The sequence below is a fragment of the Rhinoraja longicauda genome, chromosome 31 (genome assembly GCF_053455715.1).
Source record: "Rhinoraja longicauda isolate Sanriku21f chromosome 31, sRhiLon1.1, whole genome shotgun sequence".
NCBI classification, from domain to species: Eukaryota; Metazoa; Chordata; class Chondrichthyes; order Rajiformes; family Arhynchobatidae; genus Rhinoraja; species Rhinoraja longicauda.
In genome coordinates, this window is record NC_135983.1 from 3,598,473 (window position 1) to 3,618,558 (window position 20,086).

At 47.3% G+C, this 20,086-nt stretch overlaps 1 protein-coding gene across 3 annotated transcripts in view; it reads right to left on the bottom strand.

Moving 5' to 3' along the window:
* Positions 1-221: 221 nt before the first annotated feature.
* The window catches only part of ralgps1 (Ral GEF with PH domain and SH3 binding motif 1), a 714,125-nt gene continuing 694,260 nt past the window's right edge, over positions 222-20,086 (bottom strand). For all 3 annotated transcript variants that reach the window (XM_078426449.1, XM_078426450.1, XM_078426448.1), the window contains 3 exons: positions 9,412-9,517; positions 6,143-6,234; positions 222-5,434 (listed from right to left, as the gene is read on the bottom strand). In XM_078426449.1, coding sequence (XP_078282575.1) covers positions 5,405-5,434; positions 6,143-6,234; positions 9,412-9,517 — 228 coding nt within the window. In that variant the 3' untranslated portion in view covers positions 222-5,404. The remainder of the gene's footprint in view (positions 5,435-6,142; positions 6,235-9,411; positions 9,518-20,086) is intronic.

The following is a 20,086-nucleotide window of genomic DNA, read 5'->3' on the forward strand; positions in this document are numbered from 1 at the left end:
TGTACGTTCTCCCTGTGGGTTGTGTATAAATTCACAAATTGAAATCAAAGTGTAGAGTTTGTGAAGAATTCTAGCTAGGTGTCAGAATCACAAGCTCACCTCTGTGGGGCATCTTTGGAATTAATCTTGCACTATAAACATCGTAAGCAAAAACTATGCCTTTAATCTCAATTTAATTTAGAGATACAGAATGGAAAGAGGCCCTTCGGTCCACCAAGCCCACGCCGACCATCAATCACTGTTCACACTACTATGTTATCCCACTTTCTCAACCACTCCTTACACATTAGGGACAATTTACAGAGACCAATTCACCTACAAACCCACACGTCTTTGGGATGTGGGAGGAATCTGGAGCGCCCAGAGGAAACCCAAGCGGTTATAGGGAGAACCTGCAAACTCCACACTGGCAGTACCCGACCCCCAGTTAGAACCTGGGTCTCTGGCACTGGATTCCAAGCAAACTGAATTGATAATTGTGTGTGGAGTTTGCATGTTCTCTCTGTGACTGCGTGGGTTTTCTCCAGGTGCTCCGGTTTCCTCCCGCATCCCAAAGCCATGCGGGTCTGTAGGTTAATTGGCTTCTGTAAAGTACCACTGTTGATAGAAATGTTACTGGATTCAAGTGGAACAATGTTGAGGGAGAACAGGCTTAGTCTCTTCATGAACCCACATTGCTTACTCACTGGGAACTATAAAGCTTTCAGACCTCTGAAATTATTCCTTACGTCCTTAATTCCCTCTTGCCCCATCATTTTACAAAGCCCGATCCACTGTAGTATTGTCCTTGGCTTGAGTAACTTATGTACCTGGTCCAATGCCCCTGTGGGAGTTTGGAGAAACAGCCAAGATGGAGACCAAGGCTCCAGCTGTATCCTCAAGAGCTTGGTACTTCCAGGCTGAGTTGGACCTGTTGTGATCCTTTTCACCTTTGCGTGGAGTGGTGTAGGGCAGCAGCAGCTGACAAGAGAAACCTACGAGGCTTCCGACCACAGCTGAGACTGAAATGATTCCCCTCCAACAAGCTGGGAGTGGGAGGGGGAGTTGAAGTGCTGAGCCACCGGGAGATCAGGTTGGTTAAGGCGGACTGAGCGAAGGTGTTGAGCAAATCGATCGCCGAGCCTGCATTTGGTCTCGCCGATGTAGAGAAGTTGACATCTGGAACAGCGGATACAATAGATGAGGTTGGAGGAGGTGCAGGTGAACCTCTGCTTCACCTGGAAAGACTGTTTGGGTCCTTGGATGGAGTTGAGGGGGGAGGTAAAGGGACAGGTGTTGCATCTCCTGCGGTAGCAGGGGAAAGTACCCGGGGTTAGGGTGGTTTGGGTAGGAAGGGACGAGTGGACCAGGGAGTTACGGAGGGAACGGTCTCTGCGGAAAGCAGAAAGGGGTGGAGATGGGAAGATGTGGCCAACCCAACAAGCAAATCCACAAAAATGTAACGCACGCATAGATCCCAAGAACATATTCAGATCATTGCAAGGAGGGGACACATTTCTAACAGCAATTTATTTACTGAGTGAATGAGACTGCGCCATCAATGTAACAAGCTGACATAAAAGCAACTTGATACAAGCCTGAGGTAACATCATTTAGCAAAGAACATCCATGGAGCAGTCTGGTTCAGTGGTTAGAACAGAAATTAGCAGTTATAAAAAAAACCCACATCAACACAGACGGCATGCGAATAACCTTAGTCAATAGACAATAGGTGCAGGAGTCGCCCGTTCGGCCCTTCGAGCCAGCACCACCATTCAATGTGATCGTGGCTGATCATTCTCAATCAGTACCCTGTTCCTGCCTTCTCCCCATACCCCCTGACTCCGCTATCCTTAAGAGCTCTATCTAGCTCCCTCTTGAATGCATTCAGAGAATTGGCCTCCACTGCCTTCTGAGGCAGAGAATTCCACAGATTTACAACTCTCTGACTGAAAAAGTTTTTGCTCATCTCCGTTCTAAATGGCCTACCCCTTATTCTTAAACTGTGGCCCCTGGTTCTGGACTCCCCCAACATTGGGAACATGTTTCCTGCCTCTAGTGTGTCCAATCCCTTAATAATCTTATATGTTTCGATAAGATCTCCTCTCATCCTTCTAAATTCCAGTGTATACAAGCCTAGTCGCTCCAGTCTTTCAACATATGACAGTCCCGTGATAGTCAACATTTTTCCCCTTGGAACTGTATGAAAATGTACAGGTCATTTTACAGTGGCAACATCGATCAACCTTGAATTGGTCTTAGCCAAACAAATGTGCTGTAATTTAGCATTGGGAGTTGGTGGTCACACTGCCCAAGCAAACCAAACAGTCATCTCAATTGATAGTGACGAACACACCAAGATAAGTAAGGACGAGGGGGCAAAGACAAAACAGGGTTTGGGTCGAACGTCAACTGTACAGGGAAACAGGTTTGTGTTAGCGACAACTAATAAAAAATAAATATGATTCACACCAGCTTTTAGGAATTGGACTTCACATTTGTATCTCGATGAATGCCAAGCGAATCTGTATTTGCAACGGAGGTATACACTGACGTTTAGTGAATGAGAGTTGGATAAACTCTTGAATTAAAGTATCGGGCGACCCTTGAGGATAAAGAAAGTTGCACATGGGTTTGTCAGTGAATCGCACAGAAGAAAAGGAAGGGAAACAATGAAACTTGGTTGCAGCAGTCATTTTGAGTATGTCACTGTGGGGAAATGGGGCTAGCTTCCTGGGACAACCTTCAAGCATCAACATGCCTCTTAAAATGTGCATCTATCAGCTTCAAAGAGAAAAGGCTGACAAAATATCTTATGCAGACAGCCCATTATTCCCCTCAAAGGAAGATGTAGCATATCTAGTTATAGATCAAACCTGCACTTTAAAACCAATTTAACAGGTTCTATTGCAATACCTTGCATGCAAGGGAAATGTGCATGGCATGTGTTTCATAGGAATTGGCTGTAGGATTGTTGTAGCATAATCCTGTAAGAATTTTCTTTCACCTAACTCAAGGTGGAAAGAAGGAAGCTGATGGGTAATCCAATTGATGTATTTAACATAAAACAAGGTTTGGTTAGAGATTTGCACTTGAGTGAAAGACCACAGCTAGAGGATGTTAGTGGAAGACGTAACACCAAGAAACGCAACACCACGTGAAAATCAGAAGAGCCTCCTTCACCCAAACAACAGTGGGGCCTGCTTCCACAGGGAATTATTGAAGCAGATAGCACTGATGCATTTAGGGAGAAGCTGGACAAACACAAGCGAGGAAGGAATAAAGAGTTATGCCAGTAGATTTAGAAGATAAACAGACAGAAGGCAGCACGGGTCCAGTGTACACACCAGCATGGTTTGGTTGGGCGAAATGGCCTGTTCCTTCATTATTCTTCCTATGTAATATGCTTCATTGCCACTAAATTGGTTTTGACGTGTTTCCATCAATTTGTTATAGGGATTCAGCCCTGTGCATTGTGACAGGGTGTCATGGGGCGAAGACAGGAGAATGGGGTTGAGAGGGAAAGATAGATCAGCCATGATTGAATGGTGGGGTAGATTTGATGGGCTGAATGGCCTAATCCTGCTCCTAGATCTTCTGAACAGACGGAAACATTTTTTTTCTGCAGGGGCAGGTTACATAGAAGCCAGGGCTTGGCACATGATCTAAAGCCGAGAGTACACAGCCAGTAATATATTACACAACTCACAATGGCGCCAAGCAAACTAAAAGGCCTTTCAAATCTACATCAGCCTGCTGCAGGTACCTTTTGAAACAAAGGGAGGAACTGACGAACAGCTTGAAGATCTTTCTCTCGACCCTGCTGCAAAATAACTTGCTTATCGTCATTCTCGGTCTAGTCCCCGTTCAAGAGATGGGGGGGCGGGGTAGGGACTCGAGAAATCATACTTTGCAGAGCTTCATATGTAGCCAGGTGCTTTAAGTTGTACGCGCAAATTAAGCCTAAGTTATTTCACAATGCTTGCGGGTGGGGAAGGCTTGTGATTCTGGCACAGAAAATGAGAACAGGTGCTTTTAACCTCCTTCAGAACCACCCACATCTTGTCATCATAGGGAACCTGACCTGCTTACTGAGGGACCAGAGATTCAGTGTGAATGGATAAAGTCACCTTGGGGCTTGCCTCAATTGTCACAGACATACTATTTAAAGAAAAAAAAATCTTTTATAAATAGAATATTTGAAGTGGAAACCATGAAGTGCAGTGGGATGGGACAAGTTTCAAGTTGTAATACTTTTCTCTTCAAATAATAATGAAAATCCATTCAAGTTTCATTTGTATGGATTATGAAGATTTTTGAACTCAATTTTTGATTCGTATCTTTGTCTATTTTCTACAATCTTTAAACAATACAGGACAAATGAAGTATATCCTAGATTACACTGTCACGTAACTATGATGTTTACACATGGAAATAATTCAAACTGGCTCCACAGAATGGATACTGGGGGAATTGAAAATACTATTAGAATTGCTGGAAGCCAGTGGAATGGCAGAAGACAACGATACAGGAGTCTCCAATAATGGAAAACTGGGGCAAAACAGAAAATATTGGCCTTGAGGCAGATTGACTGATGTTGTCTACACCAGTGGAGAGAATGATTAGGGTTACGGCGTGTTGCTGGATAAAGAAGCAGGCCAGAACACCAAACCAACCTCTTTGGAATACTGCCAGGCAAGGCCAGGTTACCTTTGATGGCAACATTGTTGGGGTGGGATGCAGTGGGGGCTATATCTGTTGGGTTTGTTCAAAATTCACACTGAGTACACCACTTGAGAAATGCAAGAACAACTTGGGTACTGGTCACCAAAGCAGAGGCAGACTGTGCTCCAAACCTTTCGGTGCATTTCATTTTGTTTTTTTTAAAACACTCGTTCACTGATTTTTCTTTTCTCTTAAACACCACTCAACGCAGCCTGTTAATACTGTCAGTAGTATCTTGATTTGTGCATAAGAAAGTTAATACCCAACATGGGCTAAAAAATTGTTCACAATAAAGCAGCTTAAGAATAAAAACCAAACATTTAAAAAAAAATGTTTTCTGGCAGCAGTCATTACACACACAGCTCCTTGGTCACACTGTCATCTTCACAAAGTGGTTGGTGCTTCCACCGACTCCAAAGCTCTGCCCAGTCTCACCGGCCAACACTAGTAATCGGGATCAGTCAATCACATCCCTTTTTTCAAAACCTACCAAAATCATTCTGGGGTGGGGGGGGGTCAGGTAGTAAGAGTGTCAAAAAAAAGTGCTTCTGTTTTCAACACTGGCAGTCGAACAATTTACTCCTTGCAAGGTTTTTCTTTTTTGTTTCTTCACTTTCCCTTGTTATTAATCCACAAGAGTTTGATTTCCCATTGCTTGGGTTGGCACTTTGATCACGTCTTGTGTGCGGTCTCCAAATGTTCACTCAAACGACATAAGGTTGGTGGGTATCTGCAAGCAGATGGGAGGGAAGGGGTTAATCCATGGTGTTGCTTCTCCTAACCCCTTCATTTTACAGTCATACAGGACAGAAAACATGCCATTCGGCCCAACTCACCCATGCAAAGCAAGAAGCCCCATCTAAAGGTAGACAAAATGCTGGAGTAACTCAGCGGGACAGGCAGCATCTCTGGAGGGAAGGAATGGGTCGAGTCCCTTCTGACTTCAGCCCAATCTAAACTAGTCCCATTTGCCTGCATTTGGCCCATATCTCTCTAAATCTTTCCTATCCATGTACCTTTCCTATCCATGCCTCAACTATCTCCTCTGGCAGTTTTTTCCAGCTATCTACCTCTGTATGGTTGTATTCCAGATACCTACTTCCATAGTTCACATCTGCATGACGTTCAAATGCAATTAAAATTAAATTCATGATCGGTAATGGGTATTAAACTTTTGCATCATGTCTCGTGTAATTCAATATAGGGTGTCGGGGGCTATGGGGAGAAGGCAGTAGCATGGGGTTAGGGGGGAGAGATAGATCAGCCATGACTGAATGGTGGAGTAGACTTGATGGGCCGAATCACCTAATTCTGCTCCTATCACTTCTAAACATTTGTAAATGAATGCCGCAGTCTGAGAAGGCTGTTTTGCTCTCTGTAAGTAGTTCCTAGTGTGCTCTTACTCCATGCTTCAGTGTGCACGCATCTGCAAACCTACCTGTGGCCTGTTGCTCTTGCAAGCATCGTCCAAGTGCTTGTGCCACAGTATAGCATGAAACCGGGAGCTGGTCTGGAACTTGTAAACATTTCCTGTCAATGGAAGCAGACACATCATGAGAACAAGGGCAATAACATTTACAGGGGCGGCACGGTGGCGCAGCTGGTAGAGCTGCTGCCCCACAGCGTCAGAAACCTGGGTTCGATCCTGACCTCGGGTGCTGTTAGTGTGGAGTTTGCACCTTCTCCCTGTGACCGCGTCGGTTTCCTCCAGGTGATCCGGTTTCCTCCCACATCCCAAGGACATGCGGGTTTGTTGGTTAATTGGCCTTTGTCAGGGAGTGGATGAGAAAGTGGGATAACATAGAAACAATGCTGACAGGTGGTCGGCATGGAATCGCTGGGCCGAAGGGCTTGTGTCTACGCTGTATTTCTAAACTAAACTATACCAATCACTTTAGTCCTGTGACGTGACCAGCTTCAGAGATGCGACAACAAAATACACAAAAAATATTTTGTGTTGTGTCCCAAATGTCAACTTCTCTACATTGGCAAGACCAAACGCAGGCTCGGCGATTGTTTCGCTCAACACCTTCGCTCGGTCCACCTTAACCAACCTGATCTCCCGGCGGCTGAGCACTTCAACTCCTCCTCCCATTCCCAGTCTGACCTTTCTGTCATGGGCCTCCTCCAGTGCCATAGTGAGGCCCACTGGAAATTGGAGGAACAGCACCTCATATTTCGCTTGGGCAGCTTACAGCCCAGCGGTATGAACATTGACTTCTCTAACTTTAGATAGCTCCTCTGTCCCTCTGTTCCCCTCCCCTTCCCAGTTCTCCCACTGTCTTCCTGTCTCCACCTATATCCTTTCTTTGTCCCGCCCCCCTGACATCAGTCTGAAGAAGGGTCTCAACCTAAAACGTCACCCATTCCTTCTCTCCAAGATGCTGCCTGACCTGCCTAACTCCAGTGATACCTTCGAAAAATATTTTACTCTGTTTAAACCAGTTTCGTATGATTTAGTAAATCACAGGTGATAGAAGGAAATGCAGATGCTGTTTTACCAAAAATGACACAAAGTGCTAGAGTAACTCAGCATCTCTGCTGAACACGGACACAAACCAACCTCCCTTCCATTGACTCCATCTGCACCTCACGCTGTCCCGGAAAGGCCACCAGCATAATCAAGGTCCAGTCTCACCCCCGGTCACTCCCTCTTCTCCCCTCTCCCATTAGGCAAGAGGTACAGAAGTGTGAAAACGCACACCTCCAGATTCAGGGGCAGTTTCTTCCCAGCTGTCATCAGGCAACTGAACCATCCTATCAACAACTAGAGAGCGGTCCTGAACTACTATCTACCTCATTGGAGACCCTTGGACTATGTTTAAACAGAGTTTACTTGACTTTATCTTGCACTAAATGTTATTCCCTTTATCCTGTATCTGTACACTGGATGGAAGCATCTGTACATTGTAATCATGTATTGTCTTTCTGCTGACTGTATAGCACGTGACAATAAGCTTTTCACTGTACCTCAGTACATGTGACAATAAGCTTCTCACTGTACCTCAGTACATGTGACAATAAGCTTCTCACTGTACCTCAGTACATGTGACAATAAACTAACCTGAACTGAGGTGACGTTTTGTGTTGGGACCCTTCAGACTCACCTTAAACCTATGCCCTTTGGTTTTTGATTCTCCTACCCCACGGAAAAGACTCGCCCTATCTATTCCCCTATTTTACACACCTCTGTAAGATCATCCCTCAGCCTCCTGAGGTTCAAGAAAGAGAGTCCTAGCCTGACCAACCTCTCCCTATGGCTCAGGCCCTCAAGACCTGGCAACCTTCTCGGAAATCTTCTCTGCACTCTTTCCAACTTAATCACATCCCTCCTACTGCAGTGTGGAAACAAAATTGAACTAAATACTCCAAATTTAGATTTACGAGGATGTTGCCAGGACTAGAGGGTGTGAGCTATAGGGAGAGGTTGAGTAGGCTGGGACTCTATTCCCTGGAGCGCAGGAGGATGAGGGGTGATCTGAAAGAGGTGTATAAAATCATGAGGAAAAGTTTGGTTCGATGCACAGAGTCTCTTGCCCAGAGTTGGGGAATCAAGAGCCTGAGGACTCTTCAAGGTGAAGGGTAAAAGATTTAATGGGAATCTGAGGGGTAACATTATCGCACAAAGTGCGGTGGGTGTATGGAACAAGCTGCCAGAGGAGGTATATCATATCATATCATATCATATCATATATATACAGCCGGAAACAGGCCTTTTCGGCCCACCAAGTCCGTGCCGCCCAGCGATCCCCGCACATTAACACTATCCTACACCCACTAGGGACAATTTTTACATTTACCCAGCCAATTAACCTACATACCTGTACGTCTTTGGAGTGTGGGAGGAAACCGAAGATCTCGGAGAAAACCCACGCAGGTCACGGGGAGAACGTACAAACTCCTTACAGTACAGCACCCGTAGTCAGGATCGAACCTGAGTCTCCAGCGCTGCATTCGCTGTAAAGCAGCAACTCTACTGCTGCGCTACCAGTACTATCCCAACGATTAAGAAACAGTTAGACAGTTACATGGATAGGACAAGTTTGGAGGGATATGGACCAAGCGCAGGCAGGTTGGACTAGTGTAGCTGGGACATGTTGGCCGGTGTGGACAAGTTGGGCTGAAGGGCCTGTTTTCACACTGTATGACTCTCTGCAGCCTCACCAACATGTTGTTCAACCATGCTCCCAACATTCGCATCAACTCTCCCCAGGTTCTACTACTCGCCTTCGTTGAGTTTAGTTTAGAGATACAGTGTGGAAACAGGCCCTTCAGCCCACCGAGTCTGTACCGACCAGCGATCCCCGCACACTAACACTATCCTTCACATAAGCGACAATTGGCAATTTTACTGAAGCCAATTAACCTGCAAACCTGTTCGTCTTTGGAGTGTGGGACAAGACCGGAGCAACCAGAGAAAACCCATGTGGTCCCAAGGAGAACATTCAAACCCCATACGGACAGCACCCGTAGTCAGGATTGAACCCGGGTCTGTAAGGCAACAACTCTACCGCTGCACCACAGTGTCGCCCTGTACACTGGGGGCCACTTACAGTGGCCAATTAACCTGTGACCCGCATGTCTTTGGGAGGTGGGAAGAAATGGGTGCAGAAGTTGGAGCAGAAGTTGCAAACCATGCGGTCAGAGGTTTGAAGCCAGCTCTACCCACTGTGTCTGAGGGGCGTCCCGGTGAAACCTTGTGCTCACCTTTATCCGGGTCACTCAGCTGGAAGATATCTGGGTGTTCAGGGTCATCGGGGAGGACCACCATCCAGCCAGCCACCGACACCTTCTTACTGGGCGACGACTTGAACTGTTGGGAGGAGAATGACAAGCGGCTGAACAGTTCTGTTCGATGGTTAAAAAACCTTACAAAACTGCTTACTCCATCAGGTTTGTCAGAATAATGATATTAACAGAAAAGAAATAAGTAAAACTGCCAATAGAATGACATTCTTGAATATGGTAAAACTGGGTAAACATATAACTCGTGTGAGCAGTGGTCGGTCGGCATGGACTCAGTGGAATGGAAGACTTGTTTCCATTCTGTATCTCGAAACTAAACTAAGCTATTTCTCACTGAAGATAGACACAAAATGCTGGATATAAAGAACATCCCATTCCTTTTCTCCAGAGATGCTGCTATCCCTGAGAGTTATTCCAGCATTTTGTGTCTTCCTTCGGTGTAAACCAGCACCTGCAGCCCTCCCTACAGTAATCTACCTCTCGTCCTTTTTTGTAGAGACACAGCGGGGAAACAGGCGCTTCAGCCCACCGAGTCCAACAGCAACTATCAATCAGCCGCTCACACTACTCTTAAGTTATCTCGCTTTCTCATCCACTAGGGGGCAATTTACAGAGGGCCAATTAACCTACAAACCTGCACGTCTTTTGGGATACGGGAGGGAACCGGAGCACCCGGAGGAAACCCACGCAGTCACAGGCAGAACGTGAACAAACTCCACACAGACAGCACCTGTGGTCAGGATGATGTAACTTTCAATCGAAACACAGCTGCCTCTGAATTGCTCATGCTACGATCAAAGACAGATTTGGTTCCTGGGATGGCAGGACTTTCATATGAAGAAAGACTGGATAGACTCGGCTTGTACTCGCTGGAATTTAGAAGATTGAGGGGGGATCTTATAGAAACGTACAAAATTCTTAAGGCTAGTTGCAGGAAGATTGTTCCTGATGTTGGGGAAGTCCAGAACAAGGGGTCACAGTTTAAGGATGAGGGGGAAGTCTTTTAGGACCGAGATGAGAAAGTTTTTTTTCACACAGAGAGTGGTGAATCTGTGGAATTCTCTGCCACAGAAGGTAGTTGAGGCCAGTTCATTGGCTATATTTAAGAGGGAGTTAGGTGTGGCCCTTGTGGCTAAAGGGATCAGGGGGTATGGAGAGAAGGCAGGTACAGGATACTGAGTTGGATGATCAGCCATGATCATATTGAATGGCGGTGCGTACAGGCTGGAAGGGCCGAATGGCCTACTCCTGCACCTATTTTCAATGTTTCTATGGTTTCTCTGATCTGCTTGTGTAATTTTCATACTTGATTTTGAAATAGTAGCTTATCAAAACTGCATCTTAAAAGAATGCAACTTTTAAACAGAAAGTTCACGGGTGAATGTAGTTCAGATTTAAACAGTCCAGCACAAACGTCGTTCAAAAGCTACTTAAAATAACACAAATAAATAAGTGCTGTAAACTTCATTGCATGGCCAAGCAAAATATGCAGAAGCATTTCTTTAGTAGTTTCTCCAATGCATTGGCTGCTCAGATTTTGGTTGATTATGATTTTGGATAGCTTGCAATCCTTCTCACATTATAGCCCCTTTACACGATATCCATGGAATGTTTAAGTGGTTCCTGGAATCTGAGAAATATTGTAAAACATGATCCCGATTCAGTTGGTCGGAGTCTTAGGCTTTAGACTTTAGAAACAGGCCCTTCTGCACACCGAGTCCGTGCCGACCGCCGATCACCCTGTATACTAGCACTATCCAATACACTAGGAACAATTCACAATTTTTACTGAAGTCAATTAACCTACAAACCTGCACATCTTTGGAGTGTGCGAGGAAACCAGAGCACTCGGAGAAAACCCACGCGGTCATAGGGAGAACATACCCAGCTCCGTACAAATAGAACCTGTAGTCAGGATCGAACCCGGGTCTCTGGCACTGTGAGGCAGCAACTCTACCGTTGTGCCATTTGGGGATATGCCAAATTTACGTAAGATTGGACAATAAATGCTGGCATGATTAGGTTAAAAAAAGGTCCATCCACGACTGCAAGAGCTGTGGATGTAGCCCAGACCATCACACAAACCACCCTCCCTTCCATTGTCTCCATCTACACTTCACACTGCCTCGGTAAGGCCGCCAGCATAATCAAGGACCAGCCTCACCCTGGTCACTACCTCTTTTCCCCTCTCATATCAGTTTCGGTCTCCTAATTTGAGGAAGGACACCCTTGTAATTGAGGCAGTGCAGCGTAGGTTCACGAGATTGATCCCTGGGATGGCGGGACTGTCATATGAGGAAAGATTGAAAAGACTAGGCTTGTATTCACTGGAGCTTAGAAGGATGAGTGGGGATCTTATAGAAGCATATAAAATTATAAAAGGACTGGACAAGCTAGATGCAGGAAAAATGTTCCCAATGTTGGGGGAGTCCAGAACCAGGGGCCACAGTCTTAGAATAAAGGGGAGGCCATTTAAAACTGAGCTGAAAAGAAACCCTCACCTATGAAAGCAAGGATACTACATGCCCTCTTTACCACTCTATTCACTTGTGTTATCACTTTCAGGAAGTGATGAACTTGCACCCCAAGTTCCCTCTGTACATCAATGCTGTTTAGGGTGTTGCCATTAATGGTACATTTTCCCCTTACACTCCACCTGCCAAAGTGCCACACCTCACACTTGCTCGCATTAACCTCCTCGTGCCATTTCTCCAGCCATTTGTGTAGTTAATCCATATCCCGCTGTATACTTTGGCAGTCCTCCACACAGTCCGCGACCCAGACAATGTTGGTGTCATTGGTAAACCTACTCTGTTTACGTCCAAGTTATTTATTAGTATCATAAACAGCAGAGCTCCCACAACAGCCCTGAGGAACTTCATTGGTCTTCATTGGTCTCAGACCTCCAGTCTGAGTATTGTCCGTCCACCACAATTCTCTGCCTTCTACCAGTAAGCCATTCATCATCATCATCATCGGCGGTCACTCGAAGCGAGTATGACTGTCCTCTCCGTTAGGGTCGGACGCCTGTGCGTGACTTTGTTTAACGTGGGGAGACAATAGACAATAGGTGCAGGAGGAGGCCATTCGGCCCTTCGAGCCAGCACCGCCATTCACCGTGATCATGGCTGATCATTCTCAATCAGTACCCCGTTCCTGCCTTCTCCCCATACCCCCTGACTTTGCTTTCATTAAGAGCTCTATCTAGCTCTCTCTTGAAAGCATCCAGAGAATTGGCCTCCACTGCCTTCTGAGGCAGAGAATTCCACAGATTCACAACTCTCTGAAGGAAAAAGTTGTTCCACATCTCCGTTCTAAATGACCTACCCCTTATTCTTAAACTGTGGCCCCTGGTCCGGGACTCCCCCAACATCGAGAACATGTTTCCTGGCTCTAGCGTGTCCAACCCCGTAATAATCTTATACGTTTCGATAAGATCCCCTCTCATCCTTCTAAATTCCAGAGTATACAAGCCCAGCCGCTCCAGTCTTTCAACGTATGACAGTCCCGCCATTCCGGGAATTAACCTAGTAGATCTACGCTGCACTCCCTCAATAGCAAGAATGTCCTTCCTCAAGTTTGGAGACCAAAACTGAACACAATACACCAGGTGTGGTCTCACTAGGGCCCTGTACAACTGCAAAAGGACCTCTTTGCTCCTATACTCAACTCCCCGTGTTATGAAGGCCAACATTCCATTGGCTTTCTTCACATGGGAGACTGGTGCACAGACAGCCACCACACGGTCCTTGACAGATCTGGGTCAGGATCCAGTGGCGTGGAGTCCAAGACGACTGGGGACCCTTTTCTGCTGCAGCCTTCAACCGCCTTCCCAGCCGTTGTGACGCTCCACTAAAGTCAGCCGTCATCCTCCGCCTGTTCCACCGTTGATGTCTTGGTCGGATTGCTCTTTGTCAGGGACCTCCCACTCGACCTTACCGCCATGGGTGACCGACAAGGAGCGTAGCTCCAGACGGCATCGCTCTCAGGATCTCAGGACCACACAAGCTTCTCCACCACGACAAGATGACAATCCATATTACGATCCATATGAATCCATATGATCAAGTCACTGTTAATCCCATGCATCTTAATATTTTGGATCATCCTACCATGGCAGTTTATTAAATGTCTTACTAAAATCTATGTGGACATCATCCACCACCCTACCCCATCCACCACCCTACCCCATCCACCACCCTACCCCATCCACCACCCTACCCCATCCACCACCCTACCCCATCCACCACCCTACCCCATCCACCACCCTACCCCATCCACCACCCTACCCCATCCACCACCCTACCCCATCCACCACCCTACCCCATCCACCACCCTACCCCATCCACCACCCTACCCCATCCACCACCCTACCCCATCCACCACCCTACCCCATCCACCACCCTACCCCATCCACCACCCTACCCCATCCACCACCCTACCCCATCCACCACCCTCCCTACCCCATCCACCACCCTACCCCATCCACCACCCTACCCCATCCACCACCCTACCCCATCCATTACCTTTGTCACATCCACAACAAACTCAATCAACTTAGTAAGACACGAGAAGGCTTTGCTGGCTCTCGCTAACTAATCCATTCTCCTCCAGATGGGACTAAATGCTATCCCAAAGAGTCCTCTCCTATAACTTCCCCACCACTGACGTGAGGCACACCGGCCTATAATTCCCTGGATTCTCTCATCTTTGCTTCGTAAAGGAAGAATATTAGCTACTCTCCAGCCCAGTGAGGCCTCCTCTGTGGTTAAACAAGAAGCAAAGATCTTCATCAAGGCTCCTGCAATGTTCCCTCTTGCCTCTCTCAATAATTTGGAATAAGTCCTATGGGGTCCTGGGGAGACTGCTCTTCAAGAGCCCCAACATCTCAATCTCACACTGCCCCTCCATTTAACATTCTCCACACTGATCTCACTGTCCTCCATGTCCTTTTTGGTAAAAACAAATGAAGTACTCCTTTAGCACCTCACCAACATTCCAGATTCCCCTCGTTTGCCCTGAGTGGATTTACCTTCTCCCTGGTTACCCTCTTGTTTTTAATGTAGGTATAAAAAGCCTTGGGATTTTCTTTAATCTGACTCACCAAGACCGTTTTGTGGCCACTTTTGGCCCTTCTAATCACCCGCTTGAGTTCTTTCCTCCTTGATTTATATCCATCAAAGCCCCTGATCTGATTTCATCTTCTTGAACCTTGCATATGGCTGCTTTTCCTTTATGATCAAATTTACCACCTCTTTGGACATCCAAGGTTCCCATACTTTGCCATCCTTATTGTTCCTCCTTACTGAAACATGCCAGTCATAAGTGATAGGAGTAGAATTAGGCCATTCGGCCCATCAAGTCTACTCCGCCATTCAATCATGGCTGATCTATCTCCTCCTTCTAACCCCATTCTCCTGCCCTCCTACTCTACGACCACATCTTGACCCAGACTCGCTACTCCTGCCCTTCTTAAGAATATACCTATCTCTGCCTTAAAAAATATCCACTGACTTGGCCTCCACAGCCTTCTGCGGCAAAGAATTCCACAGATTCATCACCCTCTGACTACAGAAATTCCTCCTCATCTCTTTCCTAAAAGAACACTCTTTAATTCTGAGGCTGTGACCTCTAGTCCTAGACTCTCCCACTAGTGGAAACATCCTCTGCACATCCACTCTATCCAGGCCTTTCACTATTCTGTACGTTTCACTATTCTTCTAAACTCCAGCGAGTGCAGGCCCAGTGCCGACAAACGCTCATCTTAGGTTAACCTACTCAGTCCTGACGTTGAGCAAATGGTCTTCACACGACTCCACATGTCAGATGCGGACTTACCCAATAACAACGGCCCCCAATGTACTCTTGATATCTCCTGCCTGTTAACGTAATTTGCCTTTCTGCAATTTACTACTTCCAAGGTCCAAACCTATCCCTATTCAAAATAATCTTTAAACTTATGCAGTTGTGATCACTATCCCAAGAATTCTCTTCCACCATAACACCAGTCACCTGGCCAGGCTGATTCCCAACACAAGGTCCAGTATGTTCCCTTCTCGGATTGGACTATCCACACGTTTCAGGAAACGCTCTTGAATGCACCCAATAGATTTTGCCCCATCTATTGTCTTTGACATTGAGCGAGACCCAGTCAACATTGGGGGAGGTTAAAGTCACCCACTCAGACAGCCCTATTGTGCAGGCAACGTTTGCTAACCCATCTACAGTCATGTTCCTCTATCTCCCGCTGGCTATTGGGGGTCCTGCAGTACAATCCCATTGGAGTGCTTGCACCTTTGTTATTTTTAGCTCTAGCCATGTGGTCTCAGCGGATAAACCCTCCAGTGTGTGGTCTCTGAGTGCCGCTGTGATACACTCCCTGGTTAGCAACACAACTCCTCCACCTCTTCTGCCTCCCCTCCCTATCCTGTGTGAACAATTGACACGTTGAGCTGCCAGTTGTGTCCCTGTCACAACCACATTTCCCCAAAGGCCACGACATCATCGTCCCAAGCACTGATTAAGGCTCGAAGTTCATCTACTTTTCCCACAACCCCGCTGGAGTGCTTGCACCTTTCTGACCTCTGAGCTCTACCCATGTGACCTCAGCGGACGATCCCTGCAGCACGTCCTCTCTGATGCCATCGTGACAGTCTCCCTGATTAGCAGCGCAACTCGTAGGGCCGCACGGTGGCGCAGCGGTAGATTTGCTGCCGTACAGCGCCAGGGATCCGGGTTCGATCCCGACTACGGGCGCTGTCTGTACGGAGTTTGTACGTTCTCCCGGTGACCTGCGGGGGTTTTCACCGAGATCTTCGGTTTCCTCCCACACTCCAAAGACGTACAGGTTTGTAGGTTAATTGGCTTGGTACAAATTGTCCCTAGTGTGTGTGGGATAGTGTTAGTGTGCAGGGATCGCTGGTCGGCGCGGATTTGGTGGGCCGAAGGGCCTGTTTCCGTGCTGTATCTCTAAACTAAACTAAACTAAACTAAACTCCTCCACCTCTTTTGAAATAAATATATTTCAGCCTTTCAGTGTCACTGTATTTCCTCACCTCTCCTTGCCTGTCGTTCCATTGAGGCTGACTGGTCCAAACCTCATCAGTTCTTCCATTTGCTGCCCTAAAGAGTCAATGTTCACCTTGAGTTGGGGTGGACGTGGCCACAGATGGTGCGGCTGAGCTTTCTTAGTTTAGTATAGGTTGGTTCAGGCTCTGCGGCCCACCGAGCACGCCCACCATCGATCACCCATTCACACTAGTTCCATGTTATCCCACTTGCCCACCCAATTAATTTACAAACCCGCACATCTTTAGGATGTGGGAGGAAACCAGAGCACTCGGAGGGAACCACACGATCACAGGGGGATCATGCAAACTCCACACAGACAGCACCCGAGGTCAGGATGAAATCTGGGTCTTTGGCGCTGGGAGGCAGCAGCTCTACCCGCTGCCCCGTTGTTTTAGTAGCATCGTTATATCTTGGCCTTTGTCCACTGGATATAGTTTAGTTTGGAGATACAGTGTTGGAGACTGGCCCCTTGGCCCACCAAGACTGCACTAACCAGTGATCACGCATACAGCAGGTCTATCCTACATGCTGACAACAACTTACAGAGGCTGATTAACCTACAAACCCGCATGTCTTTGGGATGTGGGAGGAAACTGGAGCACCCGGAGAAAACCAATGCGGTCACACGGTGAACGTGCAAATCTACACAGACAGCGCCCACAGTGTGGATGGAACCCGGGTCTCTGGCGCTGGGAGTTAGCAGCTCTACCGCTGCGCCACCGTGCCGCCCCTAGCAATTCTCCCAGAAGATGCTGCTGAACTAAGAGTCTCCAAGATGCAACTGGACCATATCGACCAGCACATCGTGTTCTTGGCACCCAGATCAAGCACAATGCTCCCAATGAGAGACCAAGAGCCAGATCAGATCCATGTGAGATCCCATTACGCCCTCCATGAAGGGGGAAGGCACACTCATCAGTTCAAACCAAACACACACACACACACACAGCCATCAGTTCAATCAGACCATCAAGAGCTGCATCAAACACTTAACTCATGTCAAACACAAGCTTTATCGTCAATTACTGTTGGCAGGGAGAGCAGTCTCTGATTACGTTCTCGAGAACTGGGTAATCTCCATGTTTTTCCAGTTTGTCTTCCAACTTCAGATTGCTGGCATGCACTCCAATTTAGAGTTTAGAGATACAGCATGGAAACAGGCCATTTGGCCCCTGTTTATCACCTGTTCACACTCGATGGCCAGCATGGACTCAGTGGGCCGAAGGGACTGTTTATGTTATCCCACTTTTGCTTCCATTCCCTACACATTAGGGGCAATTTTATGGAGAGCAATTAACCAACAAATTTGTGTCCATCTTTCCCCTCATTGTTCTTTTATTATAGTGTGGAAGATTAGTTTAGTTTACTTTAGAGATACAACGAGGAAACAGGCCCTTTGGCCCACCGAGTGCATACCGACCAGTGATCCTGTACACTACCACCATCCTACACACTAGGGACGACTTACAATCTTTTAGCAAAGTCAATTCAGCTGCAAACTTGCACGTCTTTGGAGTCTGGGAGGAAACCGGTGCACCCGGAGAAAACCCACGCAGGTCACGGGGAGAACGCGCAAACTTTGTACAGACAGGACCTGTAGTCGGGATGGAACCCGGGTCTCTGGCACTGTGAGGCAGCAACTCTACCGATGCGCCACCGTGCCGCGCCGAGTTGCAATAGGGTGGGATACCAAGTGTTTGGCAGAGGAGATAGCTGCCTCAACATAGTTCACATCCTCGGGCTTACTCACTGTGGCCCATACAACCCATCCCATGGGCCTGTTGAACAACTGCCTGCTTAAGCCTGTGTGCCATCACATGATGACTTTATTCAAGCCCACTCAAATCCATTCAACACAGACATCACAGTAATCTGTTTATCACCACTGTCCAGACTGGATTTCACTCATTTTCTTCCTACACAGGGGATTATTATGCCCACTGGATGACAGAGACAGAGGTTGGGCAGGCTAGGACTTTATTCCTTGGAGCGCAGAAGACTGAAAGTCATCATAGGGAGGTGTATAAAATCACTGGACCAAGTGGACCCGTTGGGCCCAAACCTCTCCTGCATTGGTGCAGCACCCTCTCCTCCCCCTCCCAACCTCCCCCTTTCCCCCCTCCTTCCCCTACCCCCCACTCCAACCCCATCAACCCCCCTTAACCCATAACAGTATTTGAAATATATTTGGACAAGTACATGGATTGGAAAGGTTTTGAGGGATAAGGACCAAACTTGGGCAAATGAGATACATCTACAGAGAAATGTGAAGTGTTGCATTTTGAGATGTCTAACAAGGCCAGGACCTACACAGTGAATGGTGGGGCTCTGGGGAGTGTTATGGAGCAGGGTTCTAGGGGTGCAGGTGCATGGTTCCTTGAAGGTAGAGTCGCAGGTAGATAGGTGGTCAAAAAGGTGTTTGGTACATTGGCCTTCATCAGTTAAAGTATTGAGCAGAAAAGTTGGGAGGTCATGTTGCAGTTGTATAAGACGTTGGTTAGGCCGCATTTAGAGTATTGTGTTCAGTTCTGGGCACCATGCTATAGGAAAGATGTTGACAAGCTGGAAAGGGTTCAGAGAAGATTTACAAGAATGTTGCCAGGACTAGAGGGTGTGAGCTGTAGGGAGAGGTTGAGTAGACTGGGACTCTATTCCTTGGAGCGCAGGAGGATGAGGGGTGATCTTATTGCGATGCATAAAATCATGAGAGGTATAAATCAGGTGGATGCACAGTCTCTTGCCCAGAGGAGGTGAATCGAGGACCAGAGAACTTAGGTTCAAGGTGAGGGAAAAAGATTTAATAGGAATCTGAGGGGTAATTTTTTCACACAAAGGGTGGTGGGTGTATGGAACAAGCTGCCCGAGGAAGTAGTTGAGGCTGGGACTATCCCACCACTTAAGACACAGTTGGACAGGTACATGGATAGGGCAGGTTTGGAGGGATATGGACCAAGCGCAGGCAAGTGGGAGAAGTGAAGCTGGGACATGTTGGCCAGTGTGGCCAAGTTGGGCCGAAGGGCCTGCTTCCACACTGTATCACTCTATGACCAACCTAGGTCATGCAGGTTGGCATGGATGGGTTGGGCCGAATGGCCTGTTCCTGTGCTGTTGGGACTCTATGACTCTATGCATGTTCTCAGAACATTTCCTTCAATCCAACACAGTGGTGCAGTGGGTAGAGTAAGTTGGGCCTAAGGACCTACGACTCTGACTATGATGTATCATGATATTCTGTACCCTGGTTTTTTTTTCCTTTTAGTTTAGAGATACAGCGCAAATACAACGCAGAAACAGGCCCTTCGGCCCACCGAGTCCGCACTGACCAGCGATCCCCGCACATTAACACTTTCCTACACACACTAGGTGCAATTTTACACATGCACCAAGCCAATTAACCTACATACCTGCACGTCTTTGGAGTGTGGGAGGAAACCGAAGATCTCGGAGAAAACCCACGCGGTCACGGGGAGAACGTACAAACTCCGTACAGACGGCACCCATAGTCGGGATCGAACCCGGGTCTCCGGCACTGCAAGCGCTGTAAGGCAGCAACCGTGCCGCCCTG